We start from the raw sequence: 25,972 nt of genomic DNA on the forward strand, positions 1-25,972 counted from the left end.
AATCAATTGCTATACAACTAAATGCTGCACTAGATGAGCAGCTTAACCCAACATTATCAGGATTGACTTGAATGCCCTCCTGATGTATATACAGTATTTCAAGGAAAGTATGATGTGGTCTGGAAAGTGACCACTTCTCAAATCTCAGAGTGTATGGTTTCAGTCACCATCAAACATCTTGCTTAAATACCCCAGGCGTAGAATTTCTCTTACATTGGAAATTATATGAAGAAAATTCAACTGAAGATCCAGCTGAGACTGGACTCTTTCACATCTAATTTGGGGACCCCTAATAATGGAGTCCAGTATAAAACTCACTAAGCTAGATAAGACTAGATTGGGATAGGGTGGGGAAACTGTTCCCTCTTTTTACAATCCTTCCAAATAAAACACTTACTATTAATGTAGCCCTTCTCACATTATCTTTAATAAGCCAAGCAGGAAGAATACTTTTATGTGTTTCTCTGGCTAATACTTCCTGCTCTACACTTGAAACTTAAAAATATTCCTGTTTTGGGGAAAAAAAAAATACACACCTCAATTCATTCTTAATTTGGCAAGTGACTAATGATGGTATCCCTGAGTAGACGACACAAACGATTTAAATAATCAAAATATGAACCAAGAAGTGGCCCAGCTGTGGAACACGGTGCTTTGAAAATGAGCATTTGCCGAGAACAGGCTAAAGGTCCTCCAGCCCAGCCATGGTCTGTTATCTCTCAGTGATTCTGCCGTCCTCGGAGAACAATAAAATCCAGACTTACTGATACTCACCCCACTATACGCCCAGGATCAGTAAAAATACAGCTGACTAAGAAAGAAGTGGTTTCATCTTATTCACATTTGACCACCTATGTGAGGAATGAATGTGAATAGGACGGTGCGTTTCATGTTTTAAGTCAACACTTCATCTTTATCTGCAAGATTTAAGATCCCCACCCAGGTGTTTCTTCATTTCCCTCAAATCTAGTCCAAAAAAAGTTGCCAAAAGCAGAAACATGATACAGAAGATGCAACCTTTTAAACGGAATGAGCTAGAATGTCACATCGCCAGTACTCAAAGTGAGGATTATAGGAGCGCACTTTATCACCCTTTAGATAATTATACTACAAGAAAATGAGTGCTCAATTATGAGTTACTGTCTTAAAAGCATGGTAGGGAGAGTGGGAGGGAGGTTAAAAACAGTGAAGGCTTGACAGTGACTAATGTTCCTGGCAGCTTAGTGTCTGTATTTCAAACTTGAGGTGGGAAGGGAGAAAAAAAAATTATTGTTGCTATAATTCCCTTGAACAATTGAACACATCTGAGAGCGCCGGCAGTCAGAAAGCGTAACGCTGGACATGGCACTACAGAGACCACTGCCCTGAGGAGCTGACTGCCTCACGGAGGAGAGCACAGGACACCAAGTACGAGACATATATGATAAAAGAAACACCAAGTTCTATGGGAGGGGAGGAAAGGAGAGGATTTCCAAAAGGAGAGATCATCCCTTGTTGAAGGGAAATCAGACAAGGTTTGGAAGGAAGAGGCATTTCAGACAGAGAGGAGGTGGGGAAAAGGGGGCTGGAAGTGAAGCTCATGCGACTGTGTGGCCCCAGGGCTGGGATGGTGCTTGATCCACAGAAAGTCACTTCATTAAAGATGGTTCCTTCGAGGGCCGGCAGGTGGCTCAGTTGGTTAGAGCGCGAGCTAGACAACGAGCTGCCGCTGAGCTTCTGGAGGGCTGGCCAGATGGAGTTGGTTAGACAGTGAGCTCTCAACAACTAGGTTGCTGGTTCAATTCCCACATGGGATGGGGGGCTGTGCCCCCTGCAACTAAAGATTGAAAACGGCAACTGGACTTGGAGCTGAGCTGCGCCCTCCATAACTAGATTGAAGGACGACGACTTGGAGCTGATGGGCCCTGGAGAAACACACTGTTCCCCAATATTCCCCAATAAAAAAATTAAAGAAAAAACAAAACACAAAAAGATTGTTCCTTCTTGATTCTATGAGGTGTTCTCGCAAGTACTCATTGTACTGTTTTTTCAAATTTTGTTTGAAAACTTCATGAAAAAAGAGCCGCCTACTCCATTAAAGATGGAATTAAATCCACGCATCCTTTGTTAAAATAAAGACTGGTCTCTACATGAAGACAGAGTGAGATCTCCCTTTTGGCCCCTCTCCCTGGACACAGTCATCTTGGGAGCTGCACAGCACAGTGGTGAAAACCACGGGCTCTGCCATCAAGCCTACCTGCCTGCCAGTGGCATCTATGCCATCTACTAACAGCACGCCCCCCTGGGCAGGACCATCACACTGAGCCGTAGTGCTTCACACCTAAAGCAACACAAGGGGCTGTCACTTAGGCTTCATCTGATGACCCAGGTAACTCCCTCTGCCTCGCCCTCCACCAGAAACCACTTTCCTCCTCCAGCAACACTCACCTGGGACGTAATTGATTCCACAGTCGATGACTATTGCCCCAGGTTTGATCCACTCCCCTTTCACCATTTCAGGCTGACCAGTTGCAACCACCAGGATGTCACCTTTATTTACCTAAGGAAAGAGAGTTCTGACTTCAGAAATTAAACAGTGAAACATAAAAAAATCGAGAAGTGGAAAGGACACCACTAAGCTTCGTATGAAATCCTTCAGTTATCAGCTCTTTTCTGCAGGCCACACACGGTCGCTGACAGCTCTTTATATGCTGTGCTCATTTCTACACATGCCAACAAACTCCCCTTTCACAAGGCATTTTTCCCCGAGTGGAGACCTTGGTGAGAGCTGACGGAGCAGGGAGGAGCTCAGGCTTGGAGCAAGAGGCCTAGGATGATGACCCTGAATTACACAACGTCCATAGGCTGCTCCCTTCCCATGGAATGTGGGGACCACCACCTCCCACAGCGCACTGCTTGGGGACAATGCAAAGAGAAGATGCTGGGTCTCTCTCCTGCTTTCTCCCGACATTTAAGAGGCTGCACTGTCAACAGGGATGTGTGCGAATTCTCGGGCTCAGGAATCTGAAGCACGGGTCACGGACAAGCTGCGACAGAAGTCACAGCACCACTGTCCACACCCCCCTCTCGAGCACCTTCACCCCTGATGCTACCACTTACGCATTTGGGACCTGGCTGCCAAGGGTCAATCCCAGTTTCTATACTGCCAATCTCTACCACAAGGTGGAATGGTGTAGAAAGAATATAGTCAGAACAAAATCTATACAAACTTGGACAATTTTTAAATTTGAATTTCTTTCTTCATCTTGTAAAATGAGACAAGAATCAGAGAATTGTTATAGGAGTTATGAGGTACAGTATATGGCAGTTTCTGGCACTTAAATGCTAGGTATTCCCACTAGGTGAGAACGCCCCACCACACGTGCGCATGGGTGCATACACACACAGAGAACGTCTTCCATTCCAGTGTGGACGCCTTACCTCTTTGTCTAGATCAGCAGTCTTGGAGTGGCAGGTGGTCACTGTGGCATGGTTCCACAGAAGCAAGTCATGCATGGGGGCACCGACTATTTTACTGCGCCCGACCACCACAGCGTGCCTTCCGGCAATCTGCACTCCTGAAAGAAAAGCCAGTGTGCATCAGAGAACTGGGGGAAGCTGCCCTCCTTTGCATGCCTAAATGGGAAAATTCAGAACAAGGGCTCAAAAACAGGTTCTTAGCATCAAAAAAGAAATCTTCCTAAAAACACTCCTCCTTTGGAAATAATATTTTCAGCTCTAGGGTTTCAGCTACCAATTGGTACTTATACATGTGTCCTTCTTGCTGTGGGTTTTAGAGAGCAGCTTAAGCCAAGATCCATTTATTGAGTCACAGGAGAGTGGGAAGAAAACCTACACTCAAGGAGAAAAAGAAACCCTGACATACAGCTATATGGAAGAAGACATCAGATTAAATTACATGGGGAAAACAGTTATAACAAATAGGGGGCATGTAATGGGGTGGAGGAAAGGGAAGGAAATTAGATTAGTATTGGTATTTCTTTCCAATTTTGGTAAGTGAATTTATGCAGTTTTTCATCCAAATTTCTCTTTTGGCTTAGGCCTGAGCCATAGGGTTATTTGCTGGGAAGTGATAAAAGGAAATTTTAACCATAATAGAACGCTTTCTTTTTGTCTACTCAGCATCCATTCTTCTGGCACTATTCCAATGTTCTTTTCATGACTGAGATATTCTACTTAATAGAGATGGTTTGGGTGAGCACCCAGTAGTGGATAAATGACCATATTTCACCCCCTGGCCAATGAGATCCAATCCCATGACTGTTATACACAAGGATGGAACAAGGCTGGGGCTGCTTGGAGCCACCAAGTGGAGAGTGAGAAGGAGCTAGAAGAAAGCAGAAATAAAGTCTTGAGGACTCTACCTGAGCCCCTCTGCCTACCCATGGCTGAACTGGACTTCTCCTTAAGGCAGTTTGTGTTTAAATTGTGCTTCTTGCATAACATTGATTTTATCCTAAAAATATAAGCTTCTATATATTGCTAACATCATAAACATCTAGAAGTAAAGCCCTCAACGTCTGAAGTGTTTAAAAGGTACCTTGCTATACTTTCTAGGGTTCAGCAAAGGACTTGAAGCTGCATTAGGGCAAATGGCAGCTTCACTATCAGTAAAAGGAAGTGAGAAGCCTATAGCTGCTGTGACTCATGGGATTTGTTTTTATCAAGTTATAATTCACTGTTTGCTAAATATGTGGCAGAATATAAACTTAGTTGTGGGACTGAACAGTACTGGCTGCCCCAAGGCTTAGAGCTTGACCTTTTCTTGCCAACCACAGAAAATTTTCTTTTCCATTGGCCAACACTTTCCACTTGAAACTTCTGATCCACTTCCTTTCAATAGGACACACTTCCTTGTAAGAAATAACGTCTGCTAAAAGTATTTGTGATGAAATTAAAATAGCAAGATACTGACTAGGTAATGAGGTAACACAGCCAACTGTTAAGAGATCGTTTGCAGCCATCTGTCTAGTCCTAGAATGACTGTAGGAACTTGGTGCCTATTTGGGGGGTGGGGACTTTTCACTTTGTACCTTTACATACTATATGAATTCTTAGTGTCATATAGGTTATTTTTTCACAAAAGATAATTTGCTTTGAACTCAAATAACTCTGAGTTCAAATCTTGGCTGTGCTGCCTCTTGGACAAATTACTCAATCTCTCTGAGTCTGTTTTCTCAGCTTTTGAACAATTCGAGTACCTGCTTCATAGGATTGTTGAGAAAATTAAGTGAGAATTTAGGTTACCACTCCCAGTAAACAGGTCGTTGTGCCAATCAAGTCTGTTTATATAGGGCCCACAATGCATCTCCTCTGCGCCTGCACATGTCAAGACCAGGCTCTCAGAAACGGTGCTTTGTTTTTACCTGTCCCTTTGATGAGTTCCAAGCATCCTTTAGGTGTACAAGGGATGAAACAGTCATGCAGGTCACCTCTGGCAAGTTTCCCAGCACTGATGTTAGTCAATCTAAAACAGTGAAAGCAATGAGGGGGGAAATAAAGGTAACTTGGGTGTTTTTACTCTTGAGAAGCAAATGTGGTATGTTCCCAGGAGAGAAATACATTATAATTAGAATCATGCAACGTGATCCAGACAGTCAAGCCACACTCACCCATCCACATCCTTTTCGGGTGCAATAGCATTGACCACTGCTTCCGTGTTAATGGGCTTCTCTGAATCTAAAGGTAGCTGCACTATGAACCCGTGTATGGTGAGGTCCTCATTCAAAGATGTAACGTACTTTAACACCTAAAAGTAAAGCCACATACAATTTGTATGCCACAGAGAAATCGAAAGGGTGGAGAAACTTTCCAAGTCAAAAGACAGGTTGTCCCATTTCCCCACAAGAGTTTAGCTGTCGTCCTCTTGGAATGTGCCTCCCCTTGAATCCTGAGAGCAACCCACTTAAACACAGAATGTAACCTTCCTGGGTCTGGTAAGAAATCCATCAAATAGAAGAGCTAAGAACAGTAATACCATGTTACCACCATCCAAACCGGGATTTCTGTGATGACAGAAATGTTCTACAATTACAATTTACAACAGTGGCTACTGCATACTTGAAATGTGGCTAGTACAACTGAGGAACTCAATTTTAAATTTTATTTCATTTTAATTAAATGGTCACATGGGACTAGCGGCTACCCTACTGGACAGTGCAGATGTAGAACATTTCCCTGACTTTCCCGGAAAGTTCTTTTTTCCCTTCCTGCCCGCTCACAGTTGATCCCTATGGGCAACCACAGGTCTGACTTTAATCACCAATGGCTTGTTCTGCTTATTTTTGAGCATCAGATACAAGTACATGGAATACATGTTTGGTTTTTAAGATGCATATAACTATACGCCAAGGACCAGATTTTACTGAACATTACAGGTGATTTGGAAGCAAATGATGCTGCAATCACACTTTGAGTACCAAACATTCATGCCCTAAAACTATACCATTTACTCTGTGGGTATTTTCAAAGATTTTCTAGAGGCTCAGTCTGTGAAGAAAGAATTACCTGGAGGTCTTTTGTATGCTGAATGTATCAATCCCTACAGTTCCATTAAACCAAAAACCAGAAAGGAAAATCATCAGCTGTCCTCTTAACACTCAGTCCCTAAAAGCTCACCTCAGATTCTGTGGTCGTTCTTGGTAATTTAATGTGAATGGCTTTGATCCCAATCTGTAAAAATGAACATTTAAAACAAAAGGTATTTGGCACGAGAACTTGCGACATGGGCCCATTTCTTTCACAAACCCTGTGCTGTTAGCAATCATTTCACCCTCATAGGTTCTGAAGAACTAGCGTCTCATTTGGACTCACTCATCATTTACTTGTTAATTGTCACCACTGCACTTAAGCCAATTTCATGTTCACTATTTCTGCTCTTTGAGAAGTAAGCAGTTTACTGATTAGAAAACATTCAAAGGTAAACCAGAGGCTGCAGCTCTAAGTCACCCAATTCTGACTTGCACAATAGATAAACTAAAGTCTGCTGTGGGCGACAAAAATTTTTATGGGGAGGGGCCCAAAGGGAAGGGGTAACCAACAGGACCTGGGGTTGGGGTGGGGCTGACAACACTGCTGTTCTAGGCTTTACCTCTTCAGCAGCCTTTAGCTTCACATTTATATAAAGATTGGAGTCATCTCTGTTGCCAACCTAGAATAATAAATACATGCAAATCAGATGATTAGGAAAAGGCAAAGTGTACAGAAAAGCTTCTAAAATTTTAGTTTTGATAAAAGGAACGTTTAATCATGAGACTTGTGGCAGAGAACTTTTTTTAACAGGAGAATAAGGAGAATGTCGGGGCAGGATGGAGAGCTGAACACAGGTGGTATTAGGGCTCCCTCCACAAACAAGACCCACCTGATTTTCACTGAAAAAGCCAAAAGAAAAAAAGCAGGGGACGTCTGCCTTTGCCTTGGAAACTAAGCAAAAGTGCTGTAGGCCTGCCTGAAACACGTGGCATTTCTGCTTGCCATTAAGCTGACAGACCAGATCAACAGGGCACGCAGGGCTGAGGAACTGTCAACAGGCAAGAGAAATGCCATAGCTCTGAGAAGCAGGAACACCCAGAGGGCACATTCTGCGCCCTTTCCCTCACCCCCAACGGCAGCGGGAGGCTCTCGTGACCAGCCACACAGAGAAGAGAAACCGGCTAGGGTGGACCTAATTCTAGCTTACATAGAACAGACACCCATGTGAGGCAAAGGGCGGTCTGCGACCCTCAAGACAGAGAGGAAAGTGTAGCACAGAAGCCAAATCCTTTGAACCACCACGCTAGGTCTCATCACGTTCCTTCCGTTTCTTTAATCATGGATATATTTACAGTTTTTCATTGTATTTTTCATTGTAACCATTTATCTGTGAAATTTTATTTTACAAATATCTTTCCAAGTTCCAGTGGTTGACACGTGTCCCTTTCAAGGTTGAAACAGACTCTCATGGTGATACATCACAATAACTTTGGCTTCTCCAAAATCGCAGAGGAAAACTGGTAGGTCCCTCGATATCAGAGATAACTGACGCATGGCTCCTTTTAACGGGACAACCCCAGAGAAAGAAGCTGACCTTTAGCAACAGTATTTCCAGTCTTTGTTACTGGAAGCTCCCCCCAGGCCCCACTGAACATGGCCTTCCTCTTAGCTTCAGTGGTCGTTTGTACAAAGAGTTCTCAGTTTTGCCAATGAAATTTGAATTTCAAGACAGCCAGATAAGTCCTTTGGTGGGAGTTTGATTTTTTTATGGATTATCTGAACCTAAGTGCGTTACTTGCTTCCTGTAAGGGCTTCCCTAGAATTTTAATGCCTCTCATGTTTCTTCTTTGGTCATTTTCTATACATGTTCTTTGCCTTTACCATCCAACCTTCATTGATTCAGTTCCCAGGCTTAATGCACTCTGGGATTTTTAGATCAAAGTAGGAAAGAAGATAGTTCTAAATATAAGAGTATTGTTTTTAACATTTTCATTACTACTTATAACTACAGTTAGTTAGACTTAACTCTGAGTTTAAATGGTTTTATCACTCACTGCTAGTCCTTTTAAAACTATAACTTCTCTCTTCGACAGTTTATCTTCATTCATTTTTCAGGTAGCTGAAAAACAACTATAAGTCACTTTTCAATGAAAGGTATGTGGACATTTTTCTGAGTCTATGTGTATCTGAAAATGTTTGTGGATGAAAAAGGGGTGCTGTAAATAAATCACAAATTCTTAATTGGGCAGGTCAAGATGGGTAGTCACACCTCAGGCCTGTAACTTCCCTAGTAAAAGGTTATCTTTGCCTTAAGCAAGCCCTCTCCATCGTTGTTGTGCATCTACGTTACCACACCTTTGAAATGCCAGAAGTAATACCACATAATCTTAATTACTCTGTAATTCAATCACCGCCTTGCTTTCTCCCACCTTCATATAATCTTCCTTACAGTCATTCCCTCAATTTCAAAGGCATAAAAGAAACTGCAAAACTGTTATTCTCAGAAGCATTTGAGATCTTGCTTCCCAGCAACTGTCATCAGTTTGGCTCAAATAAACTCATAAAAATTCTCTACAGGTTTGGACTTTCCTTATGTCGACATATTTTTCTGCTGTCCTTGCACTTGAACTCACTTGGCTGAATTTGGAGTCACATTTTCCTTCAGAAATGTTGGCTTCGGCATCTAGTGTTATATCAGTCTGAAGTCTTTTATTGTTGTTCCTTTATAGGAACTGTTTTCTGTCTGAATATTTCTGAAGGAATTTTTCTAAAACTGCAAAACTGCCACCAGTTTAAAAAAGAAAGCTTAATGGTTATGAGCGTATGTCAAAGTTTCACTGTAATCCTAATGCAAAGGAAAAGACCTTTTAGCCAATTTAAAGACTCACTCTCAGGATAGGCACTTTAGAGGGGAAAATGATTATACAATCATTGATAGACTAGATGCAAAAAGAATGTTTAGTTGAAGAACAGTAGATTCTTGACTGACAGTCAAGTGGGTGAGTGGAAGACTGGTTTCCCAGAACAAATCTTTTTTTTTTTTTTTTTAGCAGGTATGGATGCTTTTTTTTTTTTAGTTTCAGGTGTACAAAACAATGTAATAGTTAGACATTTACACCCCTCCCCTCACAAAGTGATAATAAAAATGTGGAATGCTTCATGAATTTGCACGTCATCCTTGCGCAGGGGCCATGCTAATCTTTGTATCGTTCCAATTTTAGTATATGTGCTGCCGAAGCGAGCACTCCCAGAACAAATCTTAATCCCATTATAATTTACCAAGAAAAATCACTTACGCATTTTATCAGAATGTTAATTTCTTCCTTAAAGGAGGTGAATTACATCATCCAAAAAAGGTCTTATCCCAGAACAAGTTAGGAACCATCTTTTTTTACACCAGAGTGCAAACTATTTCCGTAAAGGGCCAGACAATATATATTTTAGGTTTTTCAGGCCACATACTGTCACATATCTGCTTCTTTGTCAACCCTTTACAACCTGGGCAACATTTAGACATAGGCCACAGTTTACCGATCCCTGTTTCACAGCCACAAAATATCTTGGGTATTGGTCTACTCATTAATTTTTCTTTCTGCTTCAGGAATCTTGTAGATATTTAGGCTAGTTGACTTTATTAATTGTATTGTTTTGTCCATGTCTTTTGTGAGGACTGAGTGAGTTGCTATATAAAAAGTACTTTGAATAGTTCCTAGTAGGAAGCAAGTATTAGTTACTATATTATTAATAATTGAAGTATTTTATGTGCTAATGGGTTGGAAATACAGCCTCATTTGTATCTCTTATAATGAAAAGTCAGGTCTTAATTTCTTTTAAATATTTAGTGATTTAGGAAGTTACCAGTTTTCTAAAAAATTCAACTTTTAGGTATATATACCTGGGCCAGGTCATGAATATCCTTGAATGCAATGCTAAGGAATTAGAAAAACAAAAGGGAAAAGCAAATGAGTTTTGGAGAGACAGACCTGGGTTCATATTCCACACTTAGTGCCTTTCTGACTGTGGCTTTGCACATCAGTTACTGTGACTATAAGGAAAGTGTTCCCACTGCATAGAGGTAGTATAAAAATTAGAACACCTAGAAGTATATACGAATCATCTGAACTCTAGTAGCCACTATAGAAGCAGTACTGTCATTCCCTCTGTAAGGGATAGGGAGTGGGCAGGGTTGGGTGGATTGTGATCAGATTTGCATTTTGACAAGGGCTACCGTTGGAGTTGGAGGTTAAAAGGACAGACTGAAAGCATCTGCATCAGAAGCCTAACACCTGTTAGCAGGTGGGAGCAGTACAAATCAAAAGGAGGGAACAGATTTCTAGAGCTTATGAGAGGCAGACTCAACAGCATAATCGTCCCTAAGGAGATGTGTAGAATGAGGGACAGAGATCCTAAAGAGATGATCTCAGGTTTCTGGTTTGAGTGTGTGGTGGTGCCGGGTTGCCAGGTCTGAGGCAACAGAGTGGTGATTATGTGAAGATTAATAAACAGAAACTTCATTGAAAATGGAGTTGGCAGGCTAGAAGAGAGAACTCTCACATGTCACTCAAAACACACTCCTGACCCCAATAGGAAGAGTTGTACCTGCATCTCCCAGAGGAAGCTGATTCTACTTGACTGCCTCAGCAGGAAGAAAGAGTCCTCCTTGGCCAATGGGAGACTGCAATAACTCAGCCAGTGAAAAGTCACTATACTTTGAACTTCCAGTTTCCTCCAATGGGCTCTTCATTTACAACAGTCCCTCCCCCATCCAAAAAAGAGGTTCCTCTCTCCTTTGTTTCTCTGGACTTGCAGGTGGTTCACCATTAGACTGCATGTCCTGAATTACAATTCTTTGTTGTTTTTGAATAAACACATTTTGCTGGAGAAATATCTGGCTACCTATTTGTTTAAGGTCAACAATTACAACATAATATGTGTAAGCCTTGCATCATAGAAAGATGTTGACTCTGGTGCTAAAGTGCAAGATTAAAATGTTCTACCACTGTTTTACTGGCCAAGGACATAGGAGACAAAGCTGCAGAACAGTGTTTATGTAAACAAAAACACTTGCAATCAAATTTAAAATATGAGTTTAGAAGTCAAACTTAAAAACGGGAAAAAAAATCCCAATGTTGCTAAGGAAAGGTTTACAGAAACAGATTTTTTGCCCATGACATATACTCTTTCTACAACAAACAGTTCACAAGAATAAGCCAAGAAATAACTGGTCCCCCAGATGTACCAAGTGTACAACCACAACATATACCTTTGATTCATACTAATTTGCATAAAAATGGAAAATCCACCACAGCAGGGAACATACCAGGAAGGATGACAGGCCTTCTGTGTTTTTCTCCTCAGCTAAGTCCTCTCAGGCAATGAACAGAAATGGGGAAAATATTTAAGTACTATTCACTGAAATTCTTGATGAACACTGAACAGAAACTTAGCCAGGAATTAAATGAGGTATGTGGAGACATACAGAAAGAAAGAAATGTGAAATGACGAAGAAGTAAGTATTTCTGAACGGAATTTCAAATGAAAGCTATTAGTTTCCTGTCATCCAAATCAATCCTTCAAACATTCTTTGTACATTTGTCCATACGACAAATATTTATTGAAGGCCTCCTATTGGATGACTTGAGCTCAGAGGAGAAACCCTGGATAGAGGCCTAAATTAGGACATATTCTTCCATGTAGCTGAGAATGGTGACCTCACTTAGGGTAAGAGTAAGATGAAAAAGTGGTCTGCAGGCTGAACCATGACGCATTCAAACTGTTTAGGTGAGATGAGGAAGGAACAGGGAAATCCCTGTTCCTCTGAGAGATGAAGAACAATAAGAATAAAAGATTGAGACGGAAGGGAAACAAGCGATGTCCCAGAAACCCAGAGTCCAGAACTCAGAAGTGATCCAGGTATAGAAGTTACTGGCCTACAGCTGATATTTGGGACTAGACGAAATTGCCTAGGGCAATAGTTCTCTAAGTGTGGTCCATGCATTCTTGGGAGAAGCCCAAGACCCTTTCAGATCTGTGAGTGCCAAACTATTTTCATAATACTATTGTGATGCTGTTCACCTTTCTACTGTATTGACATCTGTACTGAGGCTGCAAAAGTAATGCTAAGACTGCTGGAGACTTAGCACGAATCGAGACAGTGGCACCAAACGATTCTCTCCATGAGGGTTTCCTTCACTGTCACACACTCTCAGTAAAAACAGATGCCTGTTTCATTTAGATGTGCCCTTGCTGAAGCAGTAATAACTGAAGCAGCATTAATTTAGCCATTAATGTTACTAAACCTCAACCCGTGAGTACATAACAGTCTGTGTAAGGAACTGGGAAGCACACATAAAGCACCTCCGCGGCATACAAAAGTATGCACTCGTCACCAGGGAAAGCACTTGTGCGTTTTTGCCTCGGAGGCTGAACTAGCTGCATTTTGAAATGGAACGCCATCTTGAAAGAACAACTGACAACAAGATTATTCAGCTTGGAATATTTGGCAATAGTTTCTCAACAATGGACAAAGTTAGCCTGCTACTTCAAGGAAATAACAAATAGTATTTGTTGCCAATGATAAAATTTGAGTTTTCAAGCAAAAATTAGAATTTTTTTATCCACTCTTGTGAGCTTGACAACGTATCAATAATAAAGTAGTTTCTGATGAGTTCATCGCTGATATTAATGATTATGATTTTTTATACGGCATAATGAAATGTGTTAACATTTGGAAGAACCTACATAATTCAGTGAACCATTATTTTCCAAATGAGGAATGAAGGTAATAACAAAACCATGCATGGGTACGTATCCATTCAAACTGCAACACAGATTTTGATTCAACAAAGTATGAAAGTTCAAAGATAGTTTCAGATTCCATGTTGCAACTAACTAACAGACCTTTAAAAATTTTACTGATTTGAGTCCTGGTGTAGTACCAAAGAAAAATATCCACCGTTACAACTATACGTCTTTATGAGGCCAGATTTTCTTCATGTATTTCAATTGAACTAGCATATAGCAAGAGATTGAATGCAGATACAGATGGGAATCCAGCTGTCTTCTTCTTAAGTAAGATAGTAAAGGGTTTGCAAAAATGTAACATAATGACCCTCTTCTCACTATATTTTCTTTCTTTCTTTTTTTTAACTTTTTAAATTTATTTAAGTGTGTTTTTCCAGGACCCATCAGCTCCAAGCCAAGTAATTGTTTCAATCTAGTTGTGGAGGGCACAGCTCACAGTGGCCCATGTGGGGATCGAACCGGCAACCTTGGTGTTGTTAAGAGCAACTGAGCTAACTGGCCGCCCTCATATTTTATTTTCTAAAAGTTATTTTCTCATAAAAAAATGTTACTTATGCTAACACATAATGAGCTTACTATTGGCATTTTTAAATGTATAAATATTTTTAAACCTCTTAGTTTTCATTCCTCATACAGTAAATATCGATATAAACGATATATCGATTCCATATAAACAAAAGCTCCTTAAGGTTTTAAATTTTTAAGAGCATAACGGGATCCTAAGACCAAAGTTCAAGAGATACTAGACTAGGGGACGAATACCCACAGAGAATAGCAGGAGGCCAGGATATGCCAACATGTAGAAGTTGAGCTGAAGAGGAGGAGCCTGCAAAGAGAAGCTGAAAAGGTCTGAGGTTTCACAGAAGCCAAAATAAATAAGTAAATAATGGAGAGAGGGCTGAAGTGCCTGCTGCCTTACGTGCTACCGAGACATTGAGTTAGGCAGATAAGAGTAGAAATACACTATCATAGTACCTGCAAAATTGCCAGGCCTGGTGTGAAACCAGGTACTTGTTCCTTCATCTGAGTGACTTGGTTCTTCAGTCTCTCCCTTATTTGCCTAGAGAAAAAGGAAAGGTTGGAATTAACACAATGTTCCAAGCACAAAAAGTGATATGGATTATTAGACGTATTTGTCTTCTAAATTAAAAAAACCTTCACTGAATAGTCATTATCTGGTATAATATGTACCACGTCCTGCTCATCAATTTTTAAGGCCTCAAGTAGATGTGGATCTTTTCTAACTCCTATTGACACTGACTAGGTATGGGGACAGTTAGTTTAAAAACATACTAGTTTACAGCATTGAAAATCATACAGTGAACAAATAAAAACTCGGACCGACTCTTCTGGAAGGCTGCTAATCCTCATGTTTTTCATCATTTCCACTCTCCAGGTCCTATATGAAAAAAAAACTGGCAGGAAGGAAGCTGAGCTCACACCTTCTGATCACCACAGTAGGATAATCAGAGGGTATCCACACAGGGCTGAATGACAATCATTGGATCCCACTCCAAATTCAGTATGAATTTACAAATTGTATCCTAATTCATAAAAGAATTTTCCTTACCAAAACATTTAACACAAGGTTGAAAGTATAATCTCTTGTGAAACAATGATGTATCAATTTACCAACATACAACTTCTCAACAATAGGACATCAAGTACATTAAATTACGTCCGCAAATAAATATTCAAAATAGTCCAATCGTGCCCAGGTGTGATACAGTCATGAACATGGACAGGATCTGTCTCTCCTGAATCAGTTTTGTCATTTGCCTTTCTTCACCTTACCTACACCTGACATGCAAATAGTGTACACACAAACATTAGCAAGCATCTCTTCCTTCATTCTAATTTGGTTACTCTCTTCTCCAATTCTCCACACTTTACAAACAACTGGCATAAAAAGGCATGGGAATCACAAGACATAGATTATGTGAATTAGCCTAGTAAATGGTAAGGATGTTCAGTGATACAAGAAGTCATACCTAAGACTTTAAAATTCTATTTGTAGCTAGTGACCTTGTTTTTTCAAGTCAATATTCTATACAATAATGTAGTACAGAAAAAGATTGAATAGACCACTGGATTTTTCTTTTACTGGGACCTGAACAGAGGCCACAATTCTGCTTTAACACAAAAGAACAGGAACTACTGGAGCTGTCAAGTTTTCACTGGCTGCCACTGAAACTCCCCAGCAGTTCCAGCCTTAGCTGCCCCCCTTGCAGACGATCGTATGTGGTACCAGGGTAGCTGCAGAAGACCTTTCCAAGGGACCACGTTGCCAGACTCCATGCTTTCCTTTCCTTCCAACTGCTATACTAACACAAAGGGCTAGGTTAAGGTTGCTACTGGTTCTCCTTAACCCTTCCTCAACCCAAATAAAACCCATGGGTGCTGGGGAAAACTCAACTATTTCCAGCACTATATAAGTCAGTAGCAAGAATCAATAGCTAGATGAACACATCTGAGGCTCTCAACAACCTTATGAGGTAGGTAAGGGAGGGGAGGCTTTCTGATTCCCTTTCGCAGATGTCAGCACAGGCTCTAAGCAGCCATGCGGTTTTCCTGGGGCCAATTAGCAAAAAGAAGGGCAAGTGCAAAGGCCCTGAGTTGAGTGGGAAAATGAGGTCCAAGGGGAAGCAGAAACCAGATCAGGCAGTCTGTTTTTCACTCTGAATGTGATGGGAAGCCAGTAGAGGGTTTTGAAGAGGGCTGACATGATCAGACTTACATTTTTAAAGGATTATTCTGGCTGCTGAATTAGGAACAGACGAGGGGGAAAGGTGAGAATCAGGGACACAAGCAAGAAGTTATTGCAATTACGAAAATCCAGGCCAGAGGTGACGGTGGCTAAGATTATGGTATGGATGGTACTCAAGCAAGAAATGGTTGGATTCTAGATATGTTAACATGAAGCACAGAGAAAATGCAAGAGCTACAGACGACTGAGGTTTGGGGGTTGTGAAATGGAGCTGGGAAGACTGACAACTTTAAATATTTTGAGGCACAGAGCAGATTTCATACTGATACAGTGAATTATTTACCAGATCTTATAAGGATTATAAAATAAGTGAGCATCTGAGACCTGAAGAAAGGAGTCTGGGGACAAATAGAAATAATACTTATACCCAGCAGGTAGCAAGCTATGGGAACCCAGTACCCCAAGGTGATACAGGTAAAAAATATGTCAGCCCAGGAGGTTAAGGACAAAGAACAAAATGTTCTGTATTTTCTATGCTGTAATTTAAATGGGTCTAAGTTTGCAATTTTTTCCCCCTAAAAACAATTATAGCTTGAGTTCAGTTACACTGACTCCCTTAAGCTTTTTCCTTGGCAGCAGGATTGTTTTTGAAGTTGCATTAGCAGGGATATTCTTCCAACTGGAAAGATTTGTTTTAAAAGCTAACATTTAGGCCTCGTTATGAGACATGACCAGATTAGCAATAAGAGACATTTTAAAATGCACATAAACCACAACCAGCAAGAACTAAACAACTCAAAACACTAAAGCTACAAGTGGAAAGTTTTCTCTGGTGACAAAATAAAAACGAGACAGTTGTAATTAGGTCTCCATAAGTCCCTTGAAAACTCTTCCCTGCCTTGGATTTCTGGGTTGGCCACTAACTGAAAAAGCCTAAAATGACAAGTAGAATAATGAAAGCCAAGTGTCAGGTATGCCTGAAGTTAAGAAACTGTAAAAGAGGAGAGAAAAGTTAACACTCCCTCAGCTGTCTTTATTTTAGGGTCATGGAGTTGTGATGAATTAAATAGTGGAAAGTGCTTTAATTTTTATAGCTCATTACTTCTGGAAAGTTTAACTGTTGTACTAGGACTTCTAATCACTGAAACCTCCAAAATTAACAGAAACTTCCTTGAGTTGCAGATGCCTCCCATTTCTATCCATGGCTCATGAGCCACTCCATTCTGGTAAAGATTGGGGGTGCAAAGTGAGGCAGAAATAGGCACTTGGCGAAACACCCCTGACCCCTGAATAGTAGAACTATACACGCCAAAGTCACACCATCTTCCATCAATAGTCTCTAAAATCTAAGGGAAGATACAGCTCAACCTCGATGTAAAGGAAACCAATACTAGAGTGCCAGTGAATGCAGTAAGACAAAGTAGCAGTAAATCATTACATCTTCTCTGGCCTGAGGAACAGATACTAGTAAAGTAGTCCTAGCCAATTAGATCTGAACAGACACGGATGTAGTTTTAACTAAGTTGCTACTGGCATCTAGTGGGTAGATGCCAGGGATGCAACTAAATATCTTACAACGCACAGGACAGCCCCTGACAATTATTCGGCCCAAATGTTAATAGTGCCCAAGGTTGAAAACCCTGCTAATGGCTAATAAAATTCAATTTGAGGGGGTTATCTTTTATTTCTAAGGGGCAAGAATCAAAGTAGAAATCATTTATATCAACCTGCCAATATGTGTTTGAATCCCTATGGACGAAAGTCTATTACCATCAGTTTTCTCCAGTTTACCTTCTCCCACATACAGCTGTAAAAGAGCCTCGTCAATCAAAGTCAAAGGTGCACATCCGTGTGGAATCATATCATCCGTGACGAGTCCCAACATCCCTAAATAGTCGCCCAGATCTTACCCAGAGTCTTGTACCATTATTCCTGAAAAAGTCCTTTACAAATTCCAACTTGTTCTGTTTAATGTTACAGCTCATTTTCAAACTTTGGCCATTTTATGACCAAGAAAAAAAAGCATTCCTAAAATATAACCTAGCAAGGACATTTCAACAGAAGCTGTAGGTAGGAAAAGGAAGCAGTAAAGGACATTGAGCTACACGGCTAAGAAATCTACATGATGAAAATAAAGCTGCCTGAGTCAGCAAACACTGAAATACAGCACAAGCATAGAGTAACCCTCAGATGATTCGCAAAAGGTCCACAGGACACAACTTTACTAAGTGAGCAGAGAAAAACCAAGGACAATTATCTTCAACATATAGGGCTTTTCTAAACAAGGACACAAATTTCTTTTGTCCCCCACCCCAAGAAAGAAATTATTCTTGCAAGATTTTAACAATGCAGTACAACACGTCTTACTCCGTTTGCTTCATCTTCATTTTGTTCATTTATCGTTTCATTTAATTTGTTCATTACAACTTTTATACTGCTAAAAAATACATTTTCTGCAAAACTTAACACGTAATTCCTTGTAAAAAATAACTGAGGCCACCTAGTGTCCCAAGAAATACATGTTTCCAATCCCTAATTAGTTAAGTCAAATAAAAAGACTGAATTACCTTATTGTTGAAACTGATTGTTTTCACTGATATGTAATATAATAGCAAAAGCTACATCATATCAATACACAGAATAATCAACTAATATAGTACTTTATTAAGTTTAAGAATAAAATATACAAAATATATAAAAAGAAGTATTATAATTTAATGAAAATATTTACTAAACTGGACAGGTACCTCAAATAACATTTAAAAGCTTAATGTGACTCTATTTTATGTTCTAATAAAAATTTATAATATAAAATTCTTTCATTCAATTCTCTCAAGCTCTAAGACCTAAGAAGGTAAAGGCATATTGCTTGATATTTACGAGTAAGACATGAAAATAACTAAATAGCATAAAATTCTAATAAATCCTCCAATTCCCAGTGAGTATAAAGGCCATCATTAACCCCCACACACAATGATACACCAACTGCTCACTGTAAGCTTCTAGATCAGGGTTTATCAACTTCAGCACCACTGACCTTTGGGCCAGAGCGTTCTTTGTGGTGGGGACTGTCCTGTGCATTGTAGGATGCGTAGCAGCATCCCTGGCCTCCACCTCTAGATGTCACCAGCACACAGCCACTCCGCATATGACAACCAAAAATGTCTCCAGATATGTCCAACTGTTTCTTGAGAAGGAGGGAGGGGCAAAACTGCCTCTGTCTGAGAAGCACTGATGTAGAGGGAATAAACGGAGCTGGGAAACTAGGTTGAATTCGTCGAGAGAGGCTTCATAAGAGGTAGGATTTCATGTGTTAGGTGAAGTGCAATAGAGAAAGGTCACACAGAGAAAAGCACTGTCAGAGTCTAGGTGTACACAGCAGGTGGGGTAGGCTCCTGAACAATGAGCTCCCACCTCTAGCCCCGCCCACAGGAGTGGGGCAGCTTCCACCCACATCCAACAAAGTGGTAACATTAAGACTAGAGATCACAGTCTTGCTAAACTTTCCATTTCCTTTCAAACAGTCAGGCATCCAGATTTTTACGTGTAATTACCATATAAATGTGTTGGGAAGTAATCCAATTTATAAAAGTAACTGTAAGCCCAACAAAACCTGTAACCACATTTGGCCTCTAGGCCACCATTTGGTCACCTTCAGCTGATAACAAGTTACGAGACATGACAGGGTGGCCTCACGTATATGGATGTGTAAGTGAGGACCCAACGCCCAGAATTAGCCTATTTCATGACTCTCTAAACCACAGATTTGGCCATCGGAGCTGACTGTGGCCCAAAGTCCCAAGCAGACCTCATTCAGGGGGAATACGGAAAGAATGTGGAAGCCTGGGGGTCTCCACTTTCCTTATCAGAGGAAAGCCTCAAAAGAGCTGGCCTTTCTTGCTTTTAGGGAAGACTACAGGAAAATCTTGGGTAGAAAGGGCTCGGGTCTGAAAGGCTGCTTACTATTAATAAACAAGCAGGGACGAGTACTCAAGCACCAAGCCCCTTAACAAGACCATTTATCACGTTAAAGCCATGCAAGGTGGTGAAGATCAAGTCCTGACAGGCTCTGGCAAAACCTTTACAAAACGTTCCCTATTTCCTAATGTATTGCCAACTGAGGCTGTACCTCATCTGCCCAGGTTTCAGGGGAAGAACTTTTCAACGAGGAAAAAAAAAAAGTCTTAGCTAACAAAGCAAGAAAGTTTGACCTGTCTCCAACCGGTCAAAATTGGACTATAACCTTGAGAATGACTTTCTGAAGAGAATCTGTTTGGGCACCTCCAAACTGATTGGGTTCATTTGTCGCCTAAGAGGGAGCCAAAAATCAGTGGATAAAAATCTGTAATTCCTTTTAGCAAGGAAGTGACAAGCCCTGGATGAAGAAAGAAAATATACCGTCTAGTCTCTACCACTAGCCTGGGAAGTCTTGCTCAAGTCACAGCATGTCTGGTCAAAGTTGCATTAACTGCACACTAGAGGGAGGAGTGGTCTGGGTGGCTGAGGAATCCTGGCTGTGGTAACGTTTGCCAACTGCTTCTTCAAGGTCAAAGATTTACAGAGTGCCAGGAGCCACCTTTGGGTAAACTGTCGAGGGGAGCAAACTGAATAGTGCAGGAGAGCTGGGGGCTTTCTGCACCATGGACCGGACGTCAGAGGACACAGTCGTAACTACAGTGGTATACAGGTTTCTCCGGACAGCCTTACACTCTTTTACGCTTCTCAGCAACCCAAGGAGGTAGACAGTGTTACCATCATCCCCACCGGCCAGAAGAGGAAAGTGAGGCTGATGAACTTGCCCAAGCCACACTAGGCTTTAATCTCATCCCACCTGGCCTTTCCCGGGTCAGTCAGAGGATTGACCTTTTTCCCTCAGCATCTCCGTGCCAGGTCATCCATCCTGATCTCCCTTCTTCCGGAAGATTCTTCATGCAAAGGGAGATATAATAAGGGACTACACATCCCCGCTCAAAGCCCTACTGTTCAAATCCCAAACTACTTGATCCCAACCATCTGGATGGATGATGGACACTGATTCTCAGACCACATCCCCAATCAGGATTCGCCACGACCACAGCAACTGGCTACCAGCTCTGGACTCTGCCATACCCCAGCTATAACACTCCCAACGGCCTGGCTAAGAGGCCCATTTAAAACCTAGCAGAAGGTCTCACGTCTGAGGAACTCGCACTTTCTTTCCTGCACAGGCTCCCAGAGTCAAGCCAGCTTTGACATTCAAGGTTCCATGTCACTTCTGAAAGGCCTGCACTTTGGAGCACGTTACAGGCAAATCTTTTTAAGCAGAAAAAGGCCTATAGGTATTTCATCTACAGGACAAAGCAAAAGGTATATCAACATTCAGTAGCCTTTGGAGCCTACAAACAGATCCAACTTGCTCTGCTCAACCCACAAAAACTCGATCACCTTCTCTCGGTGGCCTGCCAAGTGGCAAACTACCTGTCTCTTTACAGCCTGTCTTTCTAGAAAAGACTTAAGAAAAATGCCACGAATGGAGGGAAGAGGCTCGATTATAGCAAAAAAAAAGAGAAGGGAAGGTCAAACAAATCATACAAAATCTAGTAGGCCCCACTATGAAAAGCACACATATGTAAGAACTGTGGTTTCTAGTCTAAAACCCAAATAAAGGGTGGGTTTCCTAACACTTTAACTTACACCCCTTACATCACCTCGTTAGGGGCACCGGCACCTTCCTTAAACCAGGCTGGGCTCTCTCATCAATGTCAGTTCACCTCGCTCAGCTCCTCTGCTCGCGATCAGCTTCCTCAGACCATCACTGTTGACCCCAAGGCAGTGGCTTAATAACTGGTCAGGTTACAGGTCCATGACACAAGCTGTGGTTTTGGTCAAGAATCCTCTTCCCCATTATACAGAAAGGTGTGTGATCCCACCACCTTCAAATCTTTGCCCACAAATCACTTTTATAATGAGTTTAACTCCCATATTTAAAATTACAATCTCCATGCCTCAGAAATCTCTGTGCCTCTTTCCTGCTCTGGCTGTCTCTCTCTCACACTTCTACCATCTCACATTGTTTTACCTATTTTATTGTCTAGCTCTACCCATCAGAACGCAAACGCCATGAGGGGAGGGATTTGGGCTGTTCTGTTCACTGTTCCAGTCTCATGGATTTTAAGAGTGCCTGGCATATAGGAGACACACAGATATTTGTTGAATAAATGAGTATCTAAGAAAGACACACACTTGTCTCTAACCCTCAGATCTCCCCCAACTGTCATATTCAGGCTGAAACCTTGGAATTCCCTTAAGGGAGAAATGGGTGGGGGGAGGGGGTGTTCCTCCCAAAAGGAGATAATTTGGCAATAAAATCCAGATTTCCCACAGGGTAGAATAGGCAGAGAAGGAATCTAGAATGATGAACTTTGTCTAGTTTTAGCTAAGAGGAAGGTATAAAGGGAGAATAAGAAAAGTAAATAAAAGTCAGGGATCACCTTCTCAGCAAAGTGGGAAGCATGGCAGTGAGAAGACTACTATAAAGAAAAAAGATTAGTTTATGAAATTCCTTTCAGTGAAGTATTAAGTGCCTGATAAAGTGATAAACACCATGTCCTGGGTGAAGACCTTGGTTCTAGTTGAGCCTCTGCCATTAACCAGCCTAGTAACCTATGGCCAAATCACATCACGTTTCTTGCCTCAACTATTTCCTCAGCTGCAGGATGGGATGTGAGGAGTGGACCGGACCTTGGAGACATTCTGACTGGAACTCATGACCTGCTTTACCTTTCCTCCTTCCAAGGAAGGGATTTGACAATTCAAAAACTACATCAAGGAAGAAACTGCCCAGGGCACTTGAAAGCTTGCAAATTTGTCCCAGAGACCCAATAATTGATGGCAATCAAGGAAGCTGACCTGTAACTTGGGAATGAGGGACCCTTTCCTTGGATTCTTGGACCCCTGGCTACAATATAAGAAGTTCACTTACCTTTCCTTTCAAGAATATCCTGGCCTGGCAAGAGAGGAAAGGCCCCACCCAGAGCCTCCACCTACAGCTCAACCCGCTCAAGCTGTAAGAACCACTGTCTTCAGGATACCCCAAGGGTCAGCTACAGCCTCAGCAGGAGCCGGAGGACCGCACTATCCCATGAACCAGGCAAGCGGTCCCACTTGCAGAGCTCCCCCTCTCTGAGAAAGTGTGAGTACAGCCAGCGCCTGGAGTCAAGCTCTCCACGAAGGTTGAGATACCAGTGTGTGGCAGTGTCTGAAAGAGCCGTTTTCTAAGTACATTGAAGAAAAATCTTCTGTAAGCACAAAGAGGCCTTAGAGCCTTTTTTTGTTTGTTTGTTTCTGATGGTAAGAGGCCTTAGTCTCAATGCTCCATCATGAATTGTTAGTAGGAACTAACTAATTGCTCAACTACGGGGCACTGTAAAAGGTTAGTTGTGATAACTGAGCGGGCTGGGAGAGACGCTTCTAATCCCTGGAATAGTCTTCCCAGAAAATGCTTTCAATACCTATGGCCAAATCACTGCCATACTGCTCTTCAATGATGAGAACTGCACTTAGATGTAAGGTTTTACATAAGTGCTTCTCAAAGATTTTTAACATACTGAGTCCAGTGGCTTATTGTTAGCAATTCTAACTAAATCAGTCTGGAGTGGGCACCAAGCATTGATAGTTTTCAAAAGCTCCTTATGAGTGTGAATTAGTAAAACTACCCTGGAAAAGATCGGCAATTTCTACTAAAGCTGACCATACATATGTCCTATTACTCCGCAATTCTACTCTTAGATATGTAACCAACAGAAATGCGTATATGTTCCACCAAGAGACATGGAAGGGAATGCTCGTAACAGCACTATTCATAATCATCAAAAACTGGAAACCCGAATTTCCATGGGTAAGTAAACAATGGCATATTCATACAGTAGAATACAATACAGCCATGAGAGTAAATGGACTATAACCACATGCAACATGGAATCACCTCAGAAACACAATGAGGATCGAAAGAAGCCAGACACAGAAGACTTTATAATGTATGATGCCACTTAAAGTGCAAAAGCAGGTGACACTAATCTACAGCGTTAGAAGTCAGAAGAATGACCTTTGTGGCGGTGGTGACTGGATGAGACTGAGAGGAGGGCTTCTGGGGTGCCAATAATGTGATTTTTTTTGTTCTGGGTTCTAGTCACAATTTACAAAAAAGTAAATTCGGTTGTGAAAAAATTCATTGAGCTATATACATATGATAGGTGCACTTTTAAAAATACGTATTCAAATTTAAATAAAAGTAACAAAAAAAATAGCTCCCTAAGGGATTTTAATGTGCAGCTAATGTTGAGAGCCATTGAAATCGATCTCGAGGCAGCTATCACTGTCAAAAAGATAGTGAGTCGATCATCCATGTGTACATTAACTACAGTTGTCCTTGAACAACATGAAGGTTTGGGGCACTGCTCCCACTCTATCAAATATCTGAGTATAACTTCTTGACTCTCCAAAAACTTAACTACAATTATCCCTGGGTATCTGTGGGGAATTGGTTCTAGGAAGCCCCCTCCCCATGCAGATATCAAAATCCAAGGATGCTCAAGTCCCTCATATAAAATGGCCTAGAACAATGCATACAGTCAGCCAGCCCTCTGCGTCCGTGGATTCCCAACAGCAGGTTGAAAACACTGTTTTTGATCTGTGGTTGGTCGAATCCACGTCTGCAAAACCTGGGGATATGGAGAGCCGACTGTATATTTATTGAAAACAATCTGCGTATAAGTGGACCTGCTCAGTTCAAACCTTGTTGTTCATGGGTCAATCGCAATCACTAATCATTAACACAGCTAGCATGTATTGAATGAACACTTATGTGCCAGGAACAACTGTAAATGCTCTGCAGTTAATAATTCATTTAATTCTCCACACAACTCAGTGGCCTAGATATTATCCTTATTTTACATTTGAGGAAATTTCGGCACACAGAGGTTAGCAAATTTGCTTAAAGCCACAAAACTAGTAAGGAATGAAAGATTTACAGTGTTTTGGATATAGACAAAAACAAAACAGTGCATGTATTGGCCCTTATGGTGCTTACAAACATATTTAACCTGTTCTCCACTCAACCAAAACATATCCCATAAGCACCTATTCCCAGTAGCTTGCCAAAACGCAAACCTATATTATCTCTTCACAAGTCTTTTCAAAAGGAAGATTTCATCAAGGAAAAGCCACTGCTAAAGAGACTAGGCATGAATATAAGTCAGTGAAAAGTAAAGGTCAAACAGAAACAATGCAATTCAGTAAACCACATGTTGGAAAGCATTCCTAAGCATTGTGCTTTCTACTCTAAAAGTCTAGGGTTCCTCCTTGCCAATGTGAGAGATTCACCACCATCTCATTTGTCTCACCTTCTCTGTGCACCATTTCTGCCTTCCAGGAAACAATCATTTTGCCCCAAGGTTGGGTTTCACCACCAACGACTGTATAATTCACTCAAATATTTCTACTCACAAAATTAGAGGTTCATAGGACAAGTACTGTTGCCAACTACAGCAGTTTTTAACTTGTGAGGTTCAAGGTACCAAGAACAACAGTCACCAGGAGGACCACACAAAATATATCCTTTCTCTTCTACTCTCATCTTTCCCTTCCTCTAGTCACCTTCTAGACAAAAAGCAGAGGGGTGTTACTTTCTGGAAGCATGGCAATCATATCCACTAGTTAAGCATTCAGATTTCCTGTAGGAGTAAAACAGGCAGAGGTCAAATGGAATAGGGAATATTGTCAGGACTCAAACGCCAAACTAGAAAGTAACTTTAGGGCCAGGACACGGAGATGGCCATTAGATAAGGAGCATGAAATTGAAGGGAAAATCGGGTTCCACTTAGCAAATGATGACTGATGTAGTGGGAAAAATTATGGGCTGGAAGGAGACCTCTGTCACCTCACTAATCTGTTTCCTCACCTCCAAGTTACAGGGGAAAGGGGTAAACTGAATGTCTGAGTTCTGCCGCTGGT

General features: G+C 41.3%; 1 protein-coding gene and 1 non-coding gene across 2 annotated transcripts in view; both read right to left on the reverse strand.

Annotated features, from left to right (window-relative positions):
- MTHFD1 (methylenetetrahydrofolate dehydrogenase, cyclohydrolase and formyltetrahydrofolate synthetase 1) overlaps nt 1-25,972 on the reverse strand; it is a 51,183-nt gene that overhangs the window by 24,701 nt on the left and 510 nt on the right. Inside the window, exons 2-8 of the mRNA XM_033108171.1 lie at nt 14,251-14,335; nt 7,091-7,150; nt 6,619-6,672; nt 5,613-5,749; nt 5,367-5,467; nt 3,421-3,557; nt 2,428-2,539 (exon numbers count right to left, since the gene is read on the reverse strand). Coding sequence (XP_032964062.1) covers nt 2,428-2,539; nt 3,421-3,557; nt 5,367-5,467; nt 5,613-5,749; nt 6,619-6,672; nt 7,091-7,150; nt 14,251-14,335 — 686 coding nt within the window. The remainder of the gene's footprint in view (nt 1-2,427; nt 2,540-3,420; nt 3,558-5,366; nt 5,468-5,612; nt 5,750-6,618; nt 6,673-7,090; nt 7,151-14,250; nt 14,336-25,972) is intronic.
- LOC117024363 (U6 spliceosomal RNA) lies at nt 9,613-9,716 on the reverse strand. Its single transcript, XR_004423432.1, has one exon. It is a non-coding gene; the product is annotated as a U6 spliceosomal RNA (small nuclear RNA).

The sequence above is a fragment of the Rhinolophus ferrumequinum genome, chromosome 6, assembly GCF_004115265.2.
Source record: "Rhinolophus ferrumequinum isolate MPI-CBG mRhiFer1 chromosome 6, mRhiFer1_v1.p, whole genome shotgun sequence".
In the NCBI taxonomy this organism is placed as follows: Eukaryota; Metazoa; Chordata; class Mammalia; order Chiroptera; family Rhinolophidae; genus Rhinolophus; species Rhinolophus ferrumequinum.